The following is a 22851-nucleotide window of genomic DNA, read 5'->3' as shown; positions in this document are numbered from 1 at the left end:
TGAAGGCTCGGGGTGCCTGGGTGGCTCAGTCAATTAAGCATCTGACTCTTGATTTCGGCTCGAGTCATGATCTCACAGTTTGTGAGTTCAAGCCCTGTGTCAGGCTCTGCACTGACAGTGTAGAGCCTGCTTGGGATTCTCTCTCTCCCTCTCTGCTCCTCCCCCACTCGCGCACACACGCATTCTCTCTCTCTCAAAAACAAATATTTTTTAAAAAGTGTACACTTAACTGAGCCACCCAGGCATCCCAAGAATGAGACTGTTAAACTCTAAAGGTCTATGGCTAGGATGAGAAGACAGAAATAGGAAAGAAGCATAACTCAAACATCAAATAATAATTTTCATTGTAAAGATACAAGAAATGTATCTTCTTGTATCTTCTAGATAAAAGAAATGCCTTAAAATGTTGTAACTAGCAGATTTTCAATCTGAAAATGCTGAAGCATTTAAAATAAAAGGTTGAGGGGTGCCTGGGTGGTTCAGTCAGTTAAGCATCCCATTTCAGCTCAGATCATGATCTCACGACTCGTGGATTTGAGCCCTATGTTGGGCTCTGTGCTGACAGCTCAGAGCCTGAAGCCTGCTTTGGATTCTGTGTCTCCCTCTTTCTCTGCTCCTCCCCACCCTCTCAAAAATAAATAAAAATTTTAAAATAAAAAAATAAATCAAAGGTTGATATTAAAATATGTGGGGTCTTCTGTTTCTGTCAGAAGTGCTGAGAAAATGCTGCTAAAATCAGCTCACAAAGGTTCTTTGTAGGTTGTACATCTACTGCTAAGACTATAATACTCCATTCATTTTAAACATTAGCTGCACTTGTAATGCAAAAACAATGTGAAACTAAGTTACTCTGAGTTCCCTAAAGCAAAACAAAAAACACTTAAGGATGACATGAAAATAGCAACTCCCAGAGTAATATGAGTTAGTGTGTAGAATTTAACAAGATGAAAAGGAAAAGAAAATAAGAGTGATGAAGCCATTGACTCTAATTTTCTTGGCCACTGTATTCCAAGATAAAATGAACACACTTCCTTGTAAGAAAACCATTTATTCAAATGATTCTACTTTCTCACAAAAATATTAAGTCGGCTTTCTCAATAATGTACACCGTTCTTCATACAAGGCATGCAAAGACAGCCAATTAAATATTGTATTTCAACCTGAATATATTTCAGTAATCTTTCTTGCTTTGAGAAGCATGTAGGTACTTAATTGGAGTATTTAGTACATTCATTCACAGACTACTTCAAAATAGCTATAGATTTCTCTACAACTGTGAAGATAAAGCAATTGCAATTTATTATTGGAAACTTAATAAATAATCTAAGTAAAGGGTAATAAATATATCTTGATCAGTGAGGCTTTGATACAGTTTTCCACTTGTGCAAGGGTAAAAAGCCAAAGCTAATCCAAACACCACGAACAATATCAGTGACTATTGGATCATCTGACTATAAGAGCCAGAGATCATCACATGGCTGTGGCAGTGTAAAAGTGTGTTCTCTGAAAATTCATTATTTGAATAAGAATGTATGAAAAAAAAATCCTTGAATCCTTTGGAACTTTCTAAAGTTTTGAAGAATTAGACAAATTAAAAACTCAAAATATGCTAAGCAAAATAAGTCAATCAGAGAAGACAAATACCATATGATTTCACTCATACATGGAATTTAAGAAACAGAACAGATGAACATATGAAAGGGGGGGGTGGAGAAAAGAAGGAAACAAATCACAAGAGACTCTTGATAGAGAACAAACTATGGGGTTGACAGAGGGAGGTTATGTGGGAGGTGGGCTAGATGGGTGATGGGTACTAAGGGGATCACTTATTTGGTTAGCCCTGGGTGTTGTGTGTAAGTGATGAGCCACTGAATTCTGTTCCCGAAATCAATATGGCACTGTATGCTAACTAAAATTTAAATTTAAAAAAGGGGAAAAAAATAAAACAAACAAACATAAATAAAGCCCCAAGTTAGGATACAATTTAAATGCATTCAAAACTTCAATATATCTCCCAATAATGGGTTAGCAGTTTATGAGAGTATATATTTATGGCCTAAAAGGTCCATCAACCTAACTTAGTGAAGTGTAAAATACATTAAACTTGTCACAGTCTTCTAATTGTTGAAAAGGTCACTGCTCCAGATCTATTTATCTTGAGAGCACAGGAGGGGCAGAGAGAGAGGGAGTGAGAGAGAATCCCAAGCAGGCTCCACACTGTCAACACAGAACCTGCAGATCTAATTTTTAATTAAATAAAATTTTAAATATTAAAAAAAAAATTTTTAATGTTTATTTATTTCTGAGAGAGAGAAACACAGAGTGCGAGTGTGGGAGCGGCAGAGAGAGAGGGAGACAGAATCTGAAGCAGGCTCCAGGCTCTGAGCTGTCAGCACAGAGCCTGATATGGGGCTTGAACTCACAAATGGTGAGATCATGATCTGAGCCGAAGTCAGAGGCTTAACTGACTGAGCCACCCAGGCACCCCCAAGAATCCATATTTTAAAAAGATACAACCTGGAGGACATTTTACGGACCCCCTTCTTCAGAGTTTGATAGGTTTGGGGGGATTGTTTATCTCTCACTTCCAATATGTAAAAAAATAATTTTATGTTTCTTTGTGTAAAAACATGACTTTATTTCAATGCAGAAAATATATAACTTATAAAATCACAGCTTGAAAAATCCCATTTCTCATTTTCTCTCAATCTACTAAATATTCATTCAGTTTTTCTTAATCAGTGCAATTTCAGCAAAACATTTTCACCAAAAAGATGGGGGAGTAAGATCAAGAATTAAAACAGTAGGGGCACCTGGATGGCTCAGTTGGTTAAGAGTTCAACTCTTGGTTTCAGCTCAAGTCATGATCTCGCAGTTTGTGGGTGAAGCCCTGCATCTGGCTCTGTGCTGACAGTGTGGAGCCCGCTTGGGATTCTTTCTCTGCTCCTGCCCTGCTTGTGTGTGCTCTCTCTCTCTCTCCCAAAGTAAATAAACTTAAAAAAAATTAAACCAGCAAAACGAGTAACATTCCAGAGCTGGGAGATTCAGCTAACTGTAAGACCTCGGGAATGTTACTCTCAATCTCTGATTCTCTTTCCTCAACCAATTATCAGACACATAAATTACTGCCATAATTTTCTTTCTATTCTAATAGTCTAAGAATTCTACCCGACCCAAGGCCAGAGTTTGGATTTATGCAACAATACCTACTCTGTATAATGATTTATCGTTTACATATAGATTAGTTAATTTTTTTTTTTTTTTTTTTTAGATGACATTTTTTTTAATTTTTTTCAACGTTTTTTATTTATTTTTGGGACAGAGAGAGACAGAGCATGAACGGGGGAGGGTCAGAGAGAGAGGGAGACACAGAACCGGAAACAGGCTCCAGGCTCTGAGCCATCAGCCCAGAGCCTGACGCGGGGCTCGAACTCACGGAGCGCGAGATCGTGACCTGGCTGAAGTCGGACGCTTAACCGACTGCGCCACCCAGGCGCCCCTAGATTAGTTAATTTGATGCTAACAAACCTGTGTAGGGAACAGTTATTTTTATTCCTGCCTTCTACAAATGAGAAACTCTGGGCTCAAAGGCTCTAAATAGCAATTCAGCAGCATATAAATGGCAAAGTGAGAGTTCAACCTCATGTTTCCAACTCCAAATTCAACATTTCTTCTACTACACAGTCTTTGTGAGAGTGCTTTCAATTCTTTTTTTTTTTTAATTTTTTTTATTTTTAACATTTATTCATTTTTGAGACAGAGAGAGAGCATGAACAGGGGAGGGTCAGAGAAAGAGGGAGACACAGAATCTGAAAACAGGCTCCAGGCTCTGAGCTGTCAGCACAGAGCCCGACGCGGGGCTCGAACTCACGGGCCACGAGATCATGACCTGAGCCGAAGTCGGCCGCTTAACCGACTGAGCCACCCAGGTGCCCCAGAGTGCTTTCATTTCTTATCAAGAAATTCTGGAGTCATAGAAAAAAAATGATAATAAAGTAGTCCCAAAGGTTTAGCATGTTATGGTATTTACAAAACATTCCCCATTAGCAGAATTAAGAGAACACTCATCTCTGTTGATTCTCACAAACAGACAAATAAAGGCCTGTCATCAAAATCAGATTTCACCTTTGCTTCTTTTAGTAATTCCTTTGTGGGTTTCTTACTGTTTGTGTATTTCTGACAAAATTTTAAATTCAGATTGCTAAACAGACTCCTTACTTTATTGCCCCTAAATACTTGGGGTTTATAAACTAGCCTATATAAGTCATTAATATGAAAATAAGTTAGGGGTGCCTGGGTGGCTCAGTCAGTTGAGCGTCCGACTTTGGCTCAGGTCATGATCTCACAGCTCGTGGATTCAAGCCCCACATCGGGCTCTGTGCTGACAGCTCAGAGCCTGGAGCCTGCTTTAGATTCTGTGTCTCCCTCTCTCTGCCCCTCTCCCTATTCTCTCTCTCTCTCTCTCTCAATAATAAACATTAAAAAAAATTCAACGAGAGAAAGTTACATCACAGAATACTTGCAAATGACAAAAATACACATTTCAAATTATTTGAATCAAAATGAAGGATTTGATCCAGATAATTTCAAACTTTATGACCTATGAAACAGAATTTTTTTTATTACCCATTGTTTGGAAAAATACTAGAACTTGTTATATGTTATCCATGCATCAAAATAGTAGTAACGTCCCCACTACACCTATTAAGATGGGTAAATGGAAATAACTGTTGGTATTTTTTGGTCATTCAACATTAAAGAGACAGAATTTCCTACAGCATTTTCTACATTGAATTGTCATTCTTTGCCCACTTTAAAGGCTATTTTGTGTTTCATTTTCTCTTAAATATTAAATAGCTTCCTGATAATAATCATCTAGGGACCTTCACTTCTATCTTAGGAAAATTTGAACCTACTGAGTAGGTAAATTATGGTGTCATTATATGTATCGATGAATTCTTAGCACCCACATGCCTTCAAGATAGGGTTTCATAAAATAACAAAATAATATACGTGCAAAAATATAAACTTTTCAGTAACATTTACTATATGAAGTCAGGTACATGCACTAGGAATTTTGAGGGTTCCTTCTTCTCTATAGAAACTACACGCTAAATTGGACAAATTCTTTGAGACATCACTGGTTTCACAAAGGGAAGAGGCAGTCTCCAAGGTCCCTTCCATCCCTTCAAAAAATAAATAAACTATACAACAGACCTACAGAGACTGAATGGTCTAAGAGCTAGGGTACTTGTGAAGCAGAGTGGGAACAGAAGAAAACCTGAGCAGTAGGAAAGAAACTGAGAAGAGCAACTGGCAATTGAGAGGGCTCAGGCTACCCTGAGAAGCTTCCTACAGCAACATCCCTGTAGAAAGACTGAACTTTGGAAATGAGAAGCTATACTTGTGACTTCCTCTTTGGGCAGAAACCCATGAAGAAAAACAGAATGTCACCCCAAAATATGCCACTTAGGCATATTGATTCCTTTGAATTAAAGGTACTTTTAAGAAATGGCAGGTACAAGAAGGACACTTTGACTTTCTTTTTTCTTCCTGACAGCGGGAAATAAAACTCCCAGGTAAAAGCCCCCCCACCCCCACCCCCACCCCCGGCCGTACCAGGAGGAAGACATTCTTAACATAGAGACGGGAAACCTGGGGCTGACAAATCCGTACAAACAAACTGTATTAAATTAACCCTTATCTTTCTAGTTATTTCTTCACCATTTACTAGAATAAACTTCTTTGTCTTGTCAATTCTTCACAAATTTATTGTTTCTTGATCTAAAAGGTATAAAAGTTTCCTGCTCTGGTCACTTCTTTGGGTCTTCATTCTCTTGTGAAGGTTCCCATTTACATGTTAAAAAATTAGTAAAGTTTGTATGATTTTCTCCTACTGTCTTTTTTTTTTTTAATATTTATTTATTTTTGAGAGAGAGAGAATGAACAGGGGAGGGGCAAACAGAGAGGGAGACAGAGAATTGGAAGCGGGCTCTGTGCTGACAGCAGAGGGCCCAATGTGGGGCTCAAACCCATGAACCGTGAGATCATGACCTGAGCTGAAGTCCCACGAACCGTGAGATCATGACCGACTGAGCCATCCAGACGCCCCTACAAATGTATTTTATATCAGTTTAATCCCTAGGCCCAGCAAGAGACTCAAAGAGGATAGAGAATATTTCTTCTGCTACAACCCCAAGCACTACTGATGTAGTCCCAAATCAGAGGTGCCTTTCTAGCTTTAAGCAGAGGCAGAAGTAAACCCTCTTTGTAAATTAGGTTTGCTGGACTCCAACAGAGTAAGATCAATCAATAAACTCACAGAAGTACCAGAAAACAAGCCATTATCAATACAGACACCTCCAACTGCTCTACCAATCCTCTACCCCTTCAGAACAAGAACAACAGGTACTAGAGATTCAGGTGCAGGGTAAATATATTATAGAATAGTTATGTATAAAATGTTTACTGAACAAAGGATGCAATTACAAAAATGAGCACACAATACAAACTACCCCAACTAAATAGATTTGAAGGAAAGAAAAGTAAATGGAAATTCTAAAAGTAATAAGTGCTGAAATTAAAAGCCAATGGATAAAATGCACGGGTCAAACACAGATTAATTGGATGAGCTATCCAGGGAATTTATTAAGGACGCAGCAAAGATGGAAAATATAAGCAAATAAGAGACACAGAAGACAGAATGAGAAGGTCTATCATTTGTTTAATTGCAAACTCAGAAGAATATAAAAATTAGGAGAAATGTAAATTCAAAAAATAAAGACCTAAAATTTCCAAAACTGAGCCCATCAATCTAGGAAGTACAATATATCCCAAGTAGAACAAATAAAAATAAGTCTTAACCAGAAACACTGCAATCAAATTGCAGAACACTAATGTAAGTCTTGATCCTGAAAAAAGTCAAAAAGGACAAATTGTTAAGAAATGGAAGAACGGTTAGAATGGAAGCAGAACTCTCAACAGCAACAATGAAAGCCATGAAATAATGGAATAATATCAGAGTTTTTGAGATAAAATAGCTAGTCTAGACTTGTGTGCCCAATAAAATAAAGACATTAATGGTAGGCAATAAATAAGGGTGTTTAACCAAGTATTGTATAAAATAATAAAAGTGTCTGTGACAATAATTTTAAAAAGAAAGTTGGATAATGGTATATAAATATGGAAGAGAAAGATGAGATCTAATGTGTTCTAAAGTTTGGGAGCTTCAAAATAGTGCTTGATAGAAAGAAGTCCGAATAGTCCAAATATGTCAATAATCAAAATAAACATAAACAGATTAAACTTATCATTTTAGGGGTACCTGGGTGGCTCAGTTGGTTAAGTGGCTGACTCTTCATTTCAGCTCAGGTCATGATCTCATGGTTTATGAGTTCAAGCCCTGTGTGGGGCTCTGCGCTGACAGTGTGGAGCCTGCTTGGTATTCTCTCTCCACCCCTCCCCTGTGTGTGCACGTGTGTGTGCACTCTCTCTCAAAAACAAATATTTTTTTTTAAAGGGTTCTCAATTGTTTAAAAAACTATCAAATCGCTTTAAAAAGATTGCAAACTGTATTTTTTAAAAATCCATGCTTTTTTATAAGGACACAGAAAGGCTGAAAATAAGACGAAAGACAAAAGTCATTATTAGGGACACAGAACATAATAATAAAAGTTTCAATTCACCAGGAAAATATAATAATTCTAAATTTGAAAGCACTAATACAATATAGCAGCAAAATTTATAATAGGGGCACATGAGTGGCTCAGTTGGTTAAGCACTGGACAAGCCCTGTATCAGGTTCCACGCTAACGGTATAGAGTCTGCCTGAAATTCTCTCTCTCCCTTTCTCGCTCAGTAATAAATAAACTTAAAAAAATTTATAACATAAAAATACATGGAGAAATGGATAAATCCAACACTATATTTGTAGATTTAAAAAGAACTGTTACTGATATTTCAAGCAAAGAAAAATATTTAGTGAAGACAAAAGATTTGAACAATACAATTAAGAAATAAAATGTTGGGGGGCACCTGGGTGGCTCAGTCAGTTAAGCATCCAACTTTGGTTCAGGTCATGATTTCACAGTTCGTGAGGTCAGGTTCTTCACTGACAGCTCGGAGCCTGGAGTCTGCTTTGCATTCTGTCTCCCTCTCTTGCTCTGCCCCTCCCCAACTTGTGCACTCTCTCTCAAAAATAAACATTGAAAAAAAGGCAGCAGTCAGTAGAATTACGGAGAAAGAAATGTTAAAAACAATAATAAAGGGTAGGAATGGATATATATAAGATTCAGCATCTAATGTCAGAGAATATGAATTTTTAAACCCACTTATCTTGATTAAGTCAAGAGACCAGTCTCAACATATTCCAAAGAATGGGCATCAGGGACCACATTCTCTGATAATTCAGAAACTGTGCCAAACTTTAGTAACAAAAATATAAAATTTATACACACTCAGAAGCTAATGCACAGTTTTAAATAACTCATGGGTCAAAATAAGAGAAAACTGAAAAATGCTCAGAACTACTGGAACTAAAAAATGAATTTGGTAAGGTCACAGGTGTAAAAACCAACTCTCTATTATATACCTGGAATAAAAAATTAAAAATTTAAATTTAAAAATTTTACAGAGCACCTGGGTGGCTCAGTTGGTTAAGCGTCTGACTTCGGCTTGGGTCATGATCTCTCAGTCTGTGAGTTTGAGCCCTGCATCAAATTCATCAAAGCCCTGCTTTGTGCTGACAGCTCAGAGCCTGGAGCCTGCCTCAGATTCTGTGTCTCCCTCTCTCTCTCTGCCCCTCCCCCGACTCACACTCTGTCTCTCTCAAAAATAAACACTAAAAAAACCTTTTTTAAAAAATTTCATTTACAATAGCATCTGAAACGTAAAATATTTAAGAGGTAAGTTTATGTTGGGATGAGCACTGGGTGTTGTATGTAAGCAATGAACCACAGGAATCTACCCCAAAAACCAAGAGCACATTTTACGTACTATATGTTAGCCGATTTGACAATAAACTATATTTTTAAAAAAATAGAGGGGAAAAAAATAAAACCATTTTGGACACTTTCAAAAAAAAAAAGAGGTAAGTTTAATAACATACATGCAAGACCTATTCTAAAACAGTAAGAAAAGAAATTACAGAGGGCCTAAATACACAGGGAAATATACCATGTTGATCATTTGAAAGACTCAATATAGTTATTATGACAATTTCCCTCAAACTGATGTATAGGTTTAATGCAATCTAAATCAAAACTCAAGCAGGTTTTTTAAAAACTCAAAAGTGACAAGTGGATTCAAATTTACATGGAAATGCAAAAAACTTAGAATAGCTAAAACAATTTGGATCAAGAGCAGAGTTGTAAGACTTGCACTAACTGATTTCAAGATTTATTATAAAGTTACAGTAATGACAGTGTGGTTTTGGCAAAAGGACAAACATAGATCAGTGAAACAGAATAGAGAATACAGAATTAGACCCACATATATTGGGTCAATTAATTTTCAACAAAGGTACAAGGCAATTCAATGGTCAAAGGAACATCTCTTCAACAAATGGTACTAAAATAACTGAATATTCTTATGAAAAAGTGAACATCAACCTTTATTTTTCAAATGCAATAACTGATTTGAAATGGATCATAGATCTAAATGTAAGAACTAATACTATAAACCTTCTAGGAAAAAACAAGGAGAAAATCTTTGCAATCTTGGAGTAGACAACTATTTCTTAGGCTTAAAAAACAAGAACCATAAAAGAAAATTGATAAACTGTACTTTATCAAGTTTAAAAACTTGTTAAGAAAACCAAAAAGGTAAATAAACAAACAAATAAATAAATAAGTAAATAAAAGAAAACCAAAAAGGTAAACCACAGAATGAGAGAAAATAGTTGCAATATACATGTATCTGACAAAATTCTTGTGTTCAGACTCTCTCTCTCTCTGTATATATATACATACATACACACATGTTATAGTAACAAAAAATGAAGGTGTTTTGTATATGTATGGAAAAAGAGAAACCAACCAAGAAACAGAAGAGTTATATAAAGAATTTAAAATATGAAGAAAAAGATAACTCTATAAAACTAAAATAGGCAAAAGACATAAACAGGTATTTCATGGCCAATAATGAAGATATCTATTTGATCTCACTGACAATCAAAAAATATGAATCAAGATCATAAGATACCATTTTTATACAGTCTGTTTTACTATGTAGTAATATAATTCAAAAATTTAGTGACTTCAAAAAAATCATTCAATATTTCTCATGATTCTGTGAGTTAGGCTAGACAATTCTGGTCTGGACTAGCCTGGCTCTTGAGCTATGCAGGTCTCAGTTGGGATGCCTCGTGTTAGGTCTCCTATGCCCCAGAAGGTTAGTCTGGCTTTTTTTTTTTTTTTTCCCCCACATGGTGGGCTCGGAGTTCTAAAGAGCTGTAAGAGAAGATATGCCCAATGTGCAAGTTTTTCAAGTCTCTGCTTGTATCACACTTGCTAATGTTCCTTTGGTCAAAGCAAGTCATGTGGCAAAGAACAGCGTCAAGGAGTACAGTAACAGTAAAATCACACTACAAAGGATGAGAAGAATTTGTGACCATTTTGCAAGTCAACACTAAATTTTATAATCCACCACACCATTCTCTGCATGGATTCTTTCAGCAAAAAATAAGCAGATGACAATAGCAGAACTTGGAAAACACCTTGTAAAAAGGTGAATACTGGCATATCCTTGCTAGCAACTCTATGCCTAGACATATAGCCAAAAGAAAAGAACCTCCTGCACGTGAAGAGCTGATAGGTACAATAATATTTTTAGCTACACTGGTCTTAATAGAAAAAGTCATAACAACTCAACTGTCCATTGTCAAAAGAACAAACAAATAAATTGGCATAAAATTATACAATGAAATTTACTCATTTAACAAATATTTACTGAGTACATACTATTCAGCTAGGCATACTTTGAGGTACACTTAACAGTTACTAAGGTACTGATAAACTCAAATATCTGAATTTCTAAATTAGATTTTTGCAGATATAGAGATCCTAGAGATATCCTTATGATTATTTAATAAGAAATTAAAGAAAATTCTTCTGCTCCATAGAAGCAGTACTAATATCTCCTGTAAGTGGATCTTAAAAACTTATAAGAGGCAGGAGAACCTTGTATATTCTCTTGATTAAATGCTTTTTGCAATATGGAGACTTGAAGGTTTCTGGAAGGAATCAGACTCAACAATAAGGAAGTGGCTAGTCAGATCAACAAGTTCAACTTCATTGGACTTTAGGGGCGCCTGGGTGGCTCAGTTGGTTAAGTGTCCAATCTCAGTTCAGGTCATGATCTTGCAGTTTGAGTTTAAGCCCCGCACGATGCTCTTGCACTGACAGCTCAGAGCCTGGGGCCTGCCCTGGATTCTAGGTCTCCTTCTCTGTCTGCCCCTCCTCCTCTAGTGCTCTGTCTCTTGCTCACTCTCAAAAATAAATAAACATTTGTTCTTTCTTTGCCACGGTTTGTTGGAGTTTTGGTTCTTCTTGCTTTTTCTTGGCTGTATCGTTCTTTCCAGGCTACTTTGCAGCAAGTTGAGTCTTGAGAATCACTTTCTACTGGAATCCAAAGATCTAGCAACTAGGCTTTCAATGGATTCGCCAACAAAGCTTTACCCATCTTGCAGCCCAGAACCTTCTCAGATGGCCAGTGAAGAGAATTCCCAGGAAAGCTCAGCTGCCTCTCAAACTATCTCTGAGGTATTAATAAACAACCTTAGTAAATTGACTCTCGACCCTAGTATCAAACTCCCTTCCCCTCTACCGGAATATCCACCCCAAAAGCAGGACAGCGAGAAGAAACCACAGGGGCTTGTGGACCGAATACTCAGCAACAGGAAGAGGGGTGGAATAAGGACTTTGTTAACTGCTCGGAAAGAAAGAACAGAAAGGCTGATGTGGTTTATTAAAAACCATCACTACTTCAACCAGCATTCCACGGATGAATCAAGAGTGGAAAGATTTAGATGTATATGTCACTATCGCCTGTATCATAGAGATCCTTCTGAGGATACCAGCATGGAGAATAATTATGACATGGAGTTGATGTAAACATAAACCTTACGATACTGTTTTTTTTTTTTGCTAGTAATTTTAGGATCAGTATGCAGCAGCTTGGGAAAGCTGCTCTGTTAAGACAAACTGTATCATATTTTGATAATCTATGATATAAACTCTGTTTTGTCTTTTCTACCTTGATAACAGTAATTTGTGAGGAATCCTGTAGCTTGCGTTTGAACGACTTCAATATACTTTAGTTCCACTTTTTGATATGACCCATGGAAGCACTAGTAGGTTTTGAGTGTTGCCTGTATGTTTGAGAAGCCTGAAGTCATGAAGATAGGTTAACCTAACATGGGGCTCCTGCATGGCTCAGTTGGGTTAAGCATCCAATAGAGCTCTGTAGAATAGGGCTCTGTGCTGGCAGCTGGGAGCCTGGAGCCTGCTTCAGATTCTGTGTGTGTGTGTGTGTGTGTGTGTGTGTGTGTGTGTCCTTCCCCCACTCACACTCTCTAAAAAATAAAAACATTAAAAAAAAAAAAAAAAAAAAGAAAACCTAACATCAAATTGGAAGCCAAGTAACTTGTGCAGGAGGAATATATAGAGAATACTGGGTGGTTTGGCTAGAGCATAATTATAATTAGGGCAGGGTGCATAGGCTAGATTTTCTGTTTTTAAAAACTTGGATTGTAACAAAAAATTTTTTATGTGGTAGTTCCAGTTTTAGTAGCAAATGTGTATGTAGAAGATCTTATTAAAATTGAGACTTATTTGAAAAAATAAGTAAATAAATAAACATTAAAAAATAATAATAAACTTTACTGGACTTTAGTCTGGTTTCATTTAGACCACAGAGTAAGAACTCACAGAGCTGATCCTTTCTTAAAAGAATTCACGGGGCGCCTGGGTGGCGCAGTCGGTTAAGCGTCCGACTTCAGCCAGGTCACGATCTCGCGGTCCGTGAGTTCGAGCCCCGCGTCAGGCTCTGGGCTGATGGCTCGGAGCCTGGAGCCTGTTTCCGATTCTGTGTCTCCCTCTCTCTCTGCCCCTCCCCCGTTCATGCTCTGTCTCTCTCTGTCCCAAAAATAAATAAAAAACGTTGAAAAAAAAATTAAAAAAAAAAAAAAAGAATTCTGAATAACTAAAAACTTTCACATGCTTTATATAAATATATGTGTGTGTGTATACACACACACACACATATATATACATATATATGTATATATGTATGTGTGTGTATATATATATATACCTACACACATACACATATATATATAAATATGTAGGCATATGTAAAAATATAAATATGTAGGTATATGTGTGTGTGTGTGTGTGTATAGGAAAAAAGTGAACAATCTAGTTCCCCTCTGTCCCCCATCTACCTAGTACTCTCCCTGCTAGATATACCCACTTTTATTACTTTTGTGTATTTGTTTTTTCTTCAAACACTCCTTGGCCTCCTTTGCCAGCTCTCTTTTACCTGACCAGGGCCCTCTCCTCTTCCCTGTCACCCCAAGTGATTTATTTGGTCCTATAGTTTAAAATACTAGCCTGAATTTGTCTTAATTTTTTTAATGTTTATTTTTTAGAGAGAGAGACAGAGTGTGAGTGGAGTGCAGGCAGAGAGAGAGGGTGACATAGATCTGAAGCAGTCTCCAGGCTCTAAGCTGTCAGCACAGACCCTGATGCGGGGCTCGAACTCAGGAAGCGCGAGATCATGACCTGAGCTGAAGTCAGACATTTAACCAAGGTAGCCACCCAGGCGCCCCTAAAATACTAACCTGAATTTGCATTTCTGGTCCTGATCTCTAGATCTGTGTCCCTAATACCACATTTGGATGATTGCTAAGCATCTCAAATTTAACATGTCCTTCCCATCCCCCTTCTTGTCACAAACCTGGTCCTTCCCAAACCTTCCCTCTCCCAGTACTTGGCACAACCCTCCACCTACTTACTAAATCCAGAAGCACAGTCATCCTTGACTCTTCTCATTTCCTTACTCTTCACATCTAATCCAGGACCCAGTCCTATTCCAAATATATTTAGTATCCACCCACGGCTCTCCACTTTTTTGCCACCACTGTGGTCCAGGCCATTTTCATCTCTCATTTAGACTACTGCCATGGACTCCTAACTTCTCTTTCCATTTTTATTCTTGTCCCCTTCAATTCATCCTTCACATGTGAACGAGAGTGGAGTCCTTATAAATCATACTACTCCCCTACTTGAAATTGTAGGACTTCCTATTACGCTCAAAATCAAATCCAAATTCATTTCCATGGCCTACAAAACTCTATATAATCTGGACCATGAGTATGTTCCCTACCTCATTTCATGTTGCTGTATTCCACGTATACTGTGCTAGAATCTCAAATGGGCACACATCCACATTAACTCTCATACCTTTGTTTCCTTCATAATATTTACTACACTGTTTATTCTTTCATTTCTGTGTTTAATCCTTTCTCTATCAGGGTCCCAACTAAAATACATTTGTCCTTGCTTCCCACTGTTTTCTCCAAAACCTGGTAAAGGAACTAACACAAGATTTTTAGATTTTTGTTCCCTGATTGGATGAATGAACAGATACAGCAATAGATGTCATTGCAGAATAATCTTCCCATGCAAAGAAAGTAAGTGCTAGAAGATAACAATGCACGTTAAATTCCCAAATAGCAATTCTCAAATTCTGTTATGGTTTGCACAGATAATGTAAACTAATAACAATAACACACAAAAAAACTGAGAGAATAGCCTATTAGAATACCTCATTTGGTTAAGAATCTCACACATGCTGTACAATATTCACAAAATGAAATACATATATATTTATTTACTGAACCTTCATTAATACTGAGCAAACAATGACAAGTAAGCAGCAACAAAAAGACATGTGTTCAAAGAGGGTTGGGAAAGAGTTTTCTCTTAGCAACTGGCTCAGTAGGCTACCTGATGATAACAATAACAATCATGATTAACTATATGCCATTCCCAACACTTTACTTAAATCTATTCAGTTAACCCTAACAGGTACCGACTTCATAGCCTAGGAGGAAGAGGTTAAGTAACTAGCCCAAGGGTTGCATAGTAGTAAAAGCTGGAATTTGAAAGAATGCAATCTAGCTTCATTGCCCTGGCTCTTAACACTACCTAGTGCTTCCAAAAAAAAAATTATAAAGACCAAGGTTATTATTTTTTTAATTTTTAAAAATGTTTTATTTATTTTTAAGAGAGAGAGTGAGAGAGACACAGTGCAAGCCGGGGAGGGGGCAGAGGGAGAGGGAGAGGGAGACACAGAATCTGAAGCAGGCTCCAGGCTCTGAGCGGCCAGCACAGAGCCCAATGCAGGAATCAAACCGCGAATCATGAGATCATGACCTGAGCCAAAGTCCGGCACTTAACCAACTGAGCCACCCAGGCGCCCCAAGACCAAGGTTATTATTTTTTTTTTTTTAATTTTTTTTTTTTTTTTTTCAGCATTTATTTATTTTTGGGACAGAGAGAGACAGAGCATGAACGGGGGAGGGGCAGAGAGAGAGGGAGACACAGAATCGGAAACAGGCTCCAGGCTCTGAGCCAGCAGCCCAGAGCCTGACGCGGGGCTCGAACTCACAGAGTGCGAGATCGTGACCTGGCTGAAGTCGGACGCCCAACCGACTGCGCCACCCAGGCGCCCCAAGACCAAGGTTATTATTAAAGAACTTCAAGAACAAGAGAAAACATCATAATGAAATACTGAAAAGATTATGTATCTCTGAATGCCAACAAACTGTTTAGCAATTTCAGTTAGACTAGCTGGGACAGGATTACTCAATGGGTCACCCTTGCTTAATTTAAAAATGCCTTAAGCTTTAAATGCCTTAGTCTTTTATCTGACACAGAAAAGTGTCTCCTGTTCAAATTTCCAAAACCTTCAAGGAGGATAATATTTTTAAATGAGCTTTACTGAAGGGTTTACATAATACACAGTATCAGTTCGGCAAACCCTAAACACAGTTGCTTTCCTAAATAGAGTTTCTTGAAGCAATAAACTCTAAAAGTTTACCCCTCAAAATACTTGCAAGTCTGTGAAAGCAGATTATTAACTAATACAACAACAAACACATTATCACTTAATTCATTAAGTTTGTTTCTGAGGTTTAGTAAAGATTTTCTAATCTGGAGTTTATGTCTGTACCAAAGAGAGAGAGAAACGCCAACAAAAAGCACTGGGCAAAAAAACAGTGATTATTAAGTATTTGGCCGTATAATCTCCAAAAATGGGGAGAGACTAAACAGGTTTTGTGAAATCAGTGGAAACGAAACGGTTCTCAATAAGAAAAAAAATGAACTATTCTACACTGGCTATTTACCCAGAATAAAATAGAGAAATGGCTCAATAAATTAACAGATAATTCATATAACAATATTAAAATTACAAATAGTTTGGGGAGATTTTTTAACAGGAACAAAGAAATTAATGCAGCTTCTTCCTACTTATTACCAACAACATTTACTCAGTAGAGACACGTGTTACAAAGATACTCTGTCTTTTCCACTTGTCAGAAAGAAGACACCTTGATATCTGATAGTAATGCAGCATGAACTCAGAAAAACTGTTCTGAAGAACAGAACTAATTTTCTTTCTTTCTTTATTCCATTCCACTGCAAATCTTGGCAAGCACAGTGTTTTTGTTTTCCTAGAATTTATAAGAATAAATCAGCTAAGGGGTGCTTTGGTGGCTCAGTTGGTTTAGCGCCCAACTTGGGCTCAGGTCACGATCGTGTGGTTCATGAGTTTGAGCCCCACATAGGGCTCTGCGCTGACAGCTCAGAGCCTGGAGCCTGCCTCGGATGCTGTGTGTCTCTCTCTGCCCCTCCCCTGCTTGCGCTCTGTCTCTATCTCTCAAAAATGAATAAAAACGTTAAAAAAATTAAAAAAAAGAATAAATCAGCTAAAAAGGGAAAAATGTGTACACACATATAGATCCCTTTAAAACATAGAAGAAACTATTTTCATGCAAACTGGAAAATAATACCAAACCATAAAAAGATGCCTGGAAACAACCTTAGAAGAACAGAGAAAAGACTTGTGATTTCATTTCCAGTTCAGGGTGTGGCACTACCTAAACTATATGACCTCAGGCAAGCCAATTACTGATTGTTTGTGGGGCTCAATTTTCTCCTCTGTTAAATGGGAAGAATATAACTATATGTTCATAGAGATTGCTTCTAATTCTACATATTGCTTTCAGTAGGCTTTGGTAAAATGATAAAGTTTTTTACTTAATAGAAGTAAGTAATGCAGGCTCCAGGCTCTGCAAACCCTGAGCTCTGAGCTGTCAGCATAGAGCCTGATGCGGGGCTGGAACCCAAGAACTGTGAGATCATGACCTGAACCAAAGTCAGACACTCAACCAACTGAGCCACCGAGGCACCCTGAAAGAGAGAATCTTTTTTTGTTTTCTTTAATTTTTTTTAACGTTTATTCATTCATTATTGAGAGATAGAGAGAGACTGAGCATGAGCAGGGGAGGGGCAAAGGGAGGGAAGATGCAGAATCCAAAGCAGGCTCCAGGCTCCGAGCTGTCAGCACAGAACCCGATGAGGGGCACGAACTCACAAACCGTGAGATCATGACCTGGGCCGAAGTTGGATGTCCAACCGACTGAGCCACCCAGGCGCCCCAGAAAGAGAGAGAATCTTAGGCAGGCTCCAAATGCATCACAGAGCCTAATGGTGAGATCATGACCCAAGCCAAAAGTAAGAGTCAAATGCTCAACCAACTGAGCTATCTAGGTGCCCTGCACTTGGAAAAAAAATTTATGTCTATTTATTTATTTTGAGAGAGACCACCCATGGGAGGGAATGGCAGAGAGACAGAGACAGAGAGAGAGAGAGATGAGACAGAGAGAAAATCCCAAGCAGGCTCCACACCAGCAGCACTGAGCCTGACCTGGGGCTCGAACTCAAACTGTGAGATCATGACCTGAGCTGAAATTAAGAGTCAGACATTTAACCGACTGAGCCACCCAGGCAAACCCTTGCACTTGGAAATTCTTAAGTGACAATACATGATGACCAAGAAAGATCAGATTTAAACTACCAAATGCAAAACTATACTCATTTTCTAGTCACCAACTTATTAAACACGGTGACTAATGCAATGGGTTACAGTATGAAACTATTCGTAGGTAGCTTTTATTGGGTCCAAAACTAGGGCAAAGATCATCTCAGAAGTGTGTGATAATATTTTCAGATAAGTAACACTTAATATAAAACATCAAACTGTGAAATGATACAAAGCAACAGTATTCTGCAGTTATATATTTCCAGCTTTCAGAGTAAACTGACACCATCACCATATTTTAATTTATATAGTGATTTCCCATTTACTATCTCACTTAACCATTGTGAAAATCCTATGAAATAAAGTGAGCAGTACTTTTATCAACACAATTCAGACCAGCTCAGAAAGTTAGGTAACCTACCAACCTTTATTCTGGAATGTGAGTCACAGAAATTAAACTGTACTAATCAAGTAAGAAATATCCCTCAAAGGGAAGAAAAAAGCTTTAGTGTTTTAAAATAATATAGGCAAAGAAGTAAAATATAAAAGATCTCTACTACAGAATCATTTCATACCCACACAAATTGGCCATATTTGTCAGGTACTACCATCCCTCTTCCAAAGATCAATAAAAACATAATCTAGAATGCATAAAATGTTCCCGGTAAATAATTTCTTACCATTTTCATTTATGTTAAGAATGCACAACTAAAATCACAGCTCATGATAATACAATTAATAGGCAGTAGCGGTCGGAACATTAAATTCTCTATCATTACATCATAGAAATACTTGTACAAACTTCTCCAAAAGACCAGTGCAGTCTCTCTACAAAATTTCTGACAACAGCCCCAAAGGAGAATTGAAAGACACTGAAGTTAAGAAAAGGAGGTGTCTTGCCATGACAGGTAAACTGTGTCAGAGCCTATATGAGATTTTTGCATGATCTGCATAAAAACAAAGATAATACTTTAAACCTACTGGAGGTCATTAAGTAATCTTAGTGTGACACAGGGCCACATATGGCTTCTTGGAATTTTAGAGATTAAGCCGATCCCCAGGTTTTACTGCAAGTACCTCCGCTGTAATAGAACAGGGGAGAGGAGAGTGTCAGAAATTTGGAAGAGGTAGAAAATTCTGCTCCTCATAAAGTAGTAGGATATACGTGAAGGGTTTTTGCAAAAGATCAACGGAGCTAAGGCCCCATTCCCTTGGCCACCAACGCTTTAGATGGCACTTACAAGCCTGAATTTTGTTTAGAAGCGAATGCATTTAGTATCATGTATTAGTGGCTGGGGAGGGCAAGAACCAAACTGACAGGTCCTGAGAAACAGCTTGGTCATCAGCAGGGAGGATCTTCTCCACTTACTCTGAGGTTGATACCGGGGAAGGAAGAAGAGATGGGTACTCTACAGAAGCTTAGAAGAGCTTCCAAGTCCGCGACGATGAGAGCGAATGATAGGAAATCCAGTGTATGGGTTCACTGTACCGGGGTGAACCGTGAGGTGTCCCAGATAACCTGGCTACCGCCAGACCGAGACAGAGTCAGCAGCGCCCTAAAACACTGCTTGAAGTCGAAATCACGGTGCCCCACATCTATATGATCTAAGTGGGAGAGCTCCGGAAGAAGCCAAGCCCTGATGACAGTCTCAGGCTTCCGTCCCCAATTTCACGCGCTCGTTTACCTACCCGCTCTGACCCCGGCTTCTCCGGATCTCAGTATCCTGGAAGCGGCTCCTGACCGACTCTCACACCCGCCGCTGGGGTCCGGCCAACCGGAACTCGCTCTCGTCACTTCCGGTCCGTTTCCCACCCCCCATCCCTCCGGGGACCGCCTCCAAGAGACAAAAGTTCCTTTTTCTTTTCTGCAACCTCCGAAGATCTTCGCGGGATTTCAGTTCGGGTCTAGGTTCGGGACCTGTGGGCGGGACGAGAGGAAGAATGACTGTTGTCTTCGAGGTTCTTGATCCGGAACTTATCAAGGAGTCCCGGAAGAGGTAACTCGTGGGATAGAAGCGTGTTCACTACGCGAGGGGGAAAACGGAACGGCGCGAGTGAGGAGTTGGTGAGGTTCTCTAGGTAAGTCGGCCCTTCATTGGGAGGTAATTTTGCATTCTCTCTCCAATTGGAATGTTTCTTTCCACCTCATTACATACCTCCTCCCCCGAGCCTTTCACCTCCGTAAACTGTCTTCCGCCCAACTGGACACTGGAGCCACTGCTGCTGTTCAGCCAGTAGTCCTTTGGAAGAAGGGACCAAAATCTTGAGAAGGAGAAGAACCCAGAATTTCTTGTTCCCAGGCAGAGCCTTCATTCAGGCAGCATGGATACGCTTGCTCCGAATGTGAGAAAATACCGCGCAGGCCTGTTGAGTATTTATTGAATACCCACAGCGTATGAAATGGAGTCCTACGAGGAAAGGAAAGGTTTCCACGAATATGGTCGAAAAATGTGTCTCTCTGTGTAACACAGATATAATGTTCAGAGAAGTGTTTAATCCTGTTAGCCCAGGCACTAGACTCTGAAAATGTGATGTACAGTCGTTATGTGTAATTGCTACAGCAGTTCTGTAGAGTAAATAATTAAGACTGATTGGGGGATGATAAACACTTGAGATTGGTGTCGTTTGAACCACGCCTTCATGGCTGAAGAGGTTGTGTGTGTTTGTGTTTGTGTATGTAAGTGAAGAAAATAGAAAATAATTCCTGGGAGAGATGGCTCTTTGAAGGGACCTAGTAATTTGGTGTCGCTGGATAGTACAGTATGAAGCAGAAGAGTAGATTAGGAGAAAGTAGGTAGCAACCAAACTGTGTAGTGCTTTGGATTTGTGCTAAGGGATTTGTTTTATATTTTAGGTGTTTACCTGGTCATATTTTTTTAAGTTTATTTATTTATTTTGAGAGAAAGAGCAAGCAGGAGAGGGGCAGAGAGAGCGAGAATCCCAAGCAGGCTCTGAGCTGTCAGCGCAGAGCCCACTGCAGGGCTGGAGATCATGAATGGTGAGATCATGACCTGAGCCAAAATCAGAAGTAGGTTGCTAAACTGACTGAGCCACCCAGGCACCTCCATCTGGTGGTTTTTGAGCAGAAAAATTACAGGATCAGATTTGTGTTTTACAAGTATAATTTTAGGGGTGCCTGGATGGCTCAGTCTCTTAAGCTTCAGACTCTTGATTACAGCTTAGGTCATGAGCTCACAGTTTGTGAGTTTGAGGTCTGCATGTGGCTCTCCCAGGAGTTTGCTTGGGTTTCTCTTTCTCCTTCTCTCCCCCCACCCCCCAAATAAATAAAGTTTTTTTAAAAAGTATAATTTTAATGGCAGATGGACTAGGATGAACTAGGATATGCATGAAGCAAATGAGGAAAGATCAGAGATAGAGAAGTAATTTGAAGGCTTTTGGCCAAGACATCGATAGGGCACTGGTAGCAAGGATAAGGAGATAGGTTGAACACAGATAAATTCAACAAGGTTTGGTGACTGGATGTGGTAGGCCAGTGGAGAAAAAGTCCAGGGTTACTAAGAAATCAAGAATACAGAAAAAGGTGGGCCACATGGATGGGTCAGTTGGTTGAGCATCAAACTCTTGATTTCAGCTCAGGTCATGATCTCTTCGTGGGAGCAAGCCCTGTATAGGGCTCTGCACTGACAAGTGGGGAGCATGCTTGGGATTCTCTCTCTCTCTCAATAAATAAATAATAATGAAAAAAAAATACAGAAAAAGGAAATTTTAGAGGGAAAGGAAAATACTGAGTTCAGTGTAGGATACAGATTAGAATACTTTATAGTATTCTAGTAGAAGCTGGAAATTCCAGTTTGGAGCCCAGGAGAGGTGTCAGGAGTCCTCAGCATATGACAATTTGGGAATAAATGGGATTTGCTCTCTCCTCTATTAGATGTCAGCTCCATGAAGAGTGGGACTTTGTTTAGTTCAGTGCTCTATCTCTAAGGTCCAGAACAGTGCCTGGTGCACAATAGGCCTTCCATAAATATCAACTTATTGGATGAAAAGAGAGTTTATAGACCATCACTGTCCAATAGAACTTTCATGGAAATATTCTGTAGCTCAGAGTGACCGTTAGCCACTTTTAAGTTGTTGAACTATTGGGCACTTGAAATGTGGCTAAGTGCAACTGAAGAATTGAATTTTTATTTAGTTTTAATTAAGTTTAAATAACTGTGTTTGACTAATGGATACCGTATTGGATGATGTAGGCATAGACTGAAAAGAAAGCTAAACGTGTAAGCAGGTGCAATACATACATCAGGGGCAAACATCAGAGCTAGAGGAGACTGGAAAAAAAACTATCAGAAAGGTGGGATGATAATAGGGTGAAAGATTAAAGAATTAGAGGGAGGAAAGTTTAAAGAAACGTTATCTCATCAGTGAGTGGTGGAGAAAACTCAAGATGAGGCCTAAAAGGAGGCAACTACATTTGGCAATTAGCAAGTGTCTAATTCCTTACCAATATCAGTTGAATGGGGAAGGGAGGCAGGTAATTAAAGAAGTTTAGAGGTAAAAGGAAAAAGGAGTCAGACAGTGGTCCAAGGGTCAAAAAGGATTGGGGAAAGGTTTTTTGTTTTTTTTTTTCAGGTTAGAAAAGCCAAGGTATATCCCCAGGGAGTACGATTAACGGGTGGGGAACACGGTTCTGGAGGGAATGGGATCAAGAGCATTGGTGAAAGGGGCTTAGTCTGGGAGGAATTAGAACACACCAGGAGGAGGGTTTTTACAGGACGCGTTTGT

General features: G+C 38.8%; 3 protein-coding genes across 6 annotated transcripts in view; 2 read left to right on the top strand and 1 right to left on the bottom strand.

The window, feature by feature from the left end:
• The window catches only part of VMP1 (vacuole membrane protein 1), a 129342-nt gene extending 109411 nt beyond the window's left edge, over positions 1-19931 (bottom strand). For 2 of the 3 annotated variants that reach the window (XM_019431076.2, XM_019431078.2), the window contains exon 1: positions 19798-19931. The gene's annotated coding sequence lies outside the window, so the exon portion shown is untranslated. Of the gene's footprint in view, positions 1-19793 lie in introns of all 3 variants that reach the window. The other variant, XM_019431077.2, reaches the window with a different exon arrangement.
• PTRH2 (peptidyl-tRNA hydrolase 2) overlaps positions 1-22851 on the top strand; it is a 56459-nt gene that overhangs the window by 29929 nt on the left and 3679 nt on the right. Inside the window, exon 1 of one of the 2 annotated variants that reach the window (XM_019431079.2) lies at positions 20016-20187. The exons of the other annotated variant lie outside the window; for it this stretch is intronic. The gene's annotated coding sequence lies outside the window, so the exon portion shown is untranslated. Of the gene's footprint in view, positions 1-20015; positions 20188-22851 lie in introns of those variants that run through there. 2 annotated transcript variants of the gene reach the window in all.
• On the top strand, positions 11650-12110 carry LOC109261793 (developmental pluripotency-associated protein 3-like). Its single transcript, XM_019440255.2, has one exon. It carries the CDS (start codon positions 11652-11654, stop codon positions 12108-12110), a length of 459 nt encoding a protein of 152 aa, XP_019295800.1. The 5' UTR covers positions 11650-11651.

This window comes from Panthera pardus, unplaced genomic scaffold (assembly GCF_024362965.1).
Source record: "Panthera pardus isolate Hobbes unplaced genomic scaffold, ASM2436296v1 HiC_scaffold_3, whole genome shotgun sequence".
NCBI classification, from domain to species: Eukaryota; Metazoa; Chordata; class Mammalia; order Carnivora; family Felidae; genus Panthera; species Panthera pardus.
This window is presented reverse-complemented; position numbering and strand designations above follow the sequence as displayed.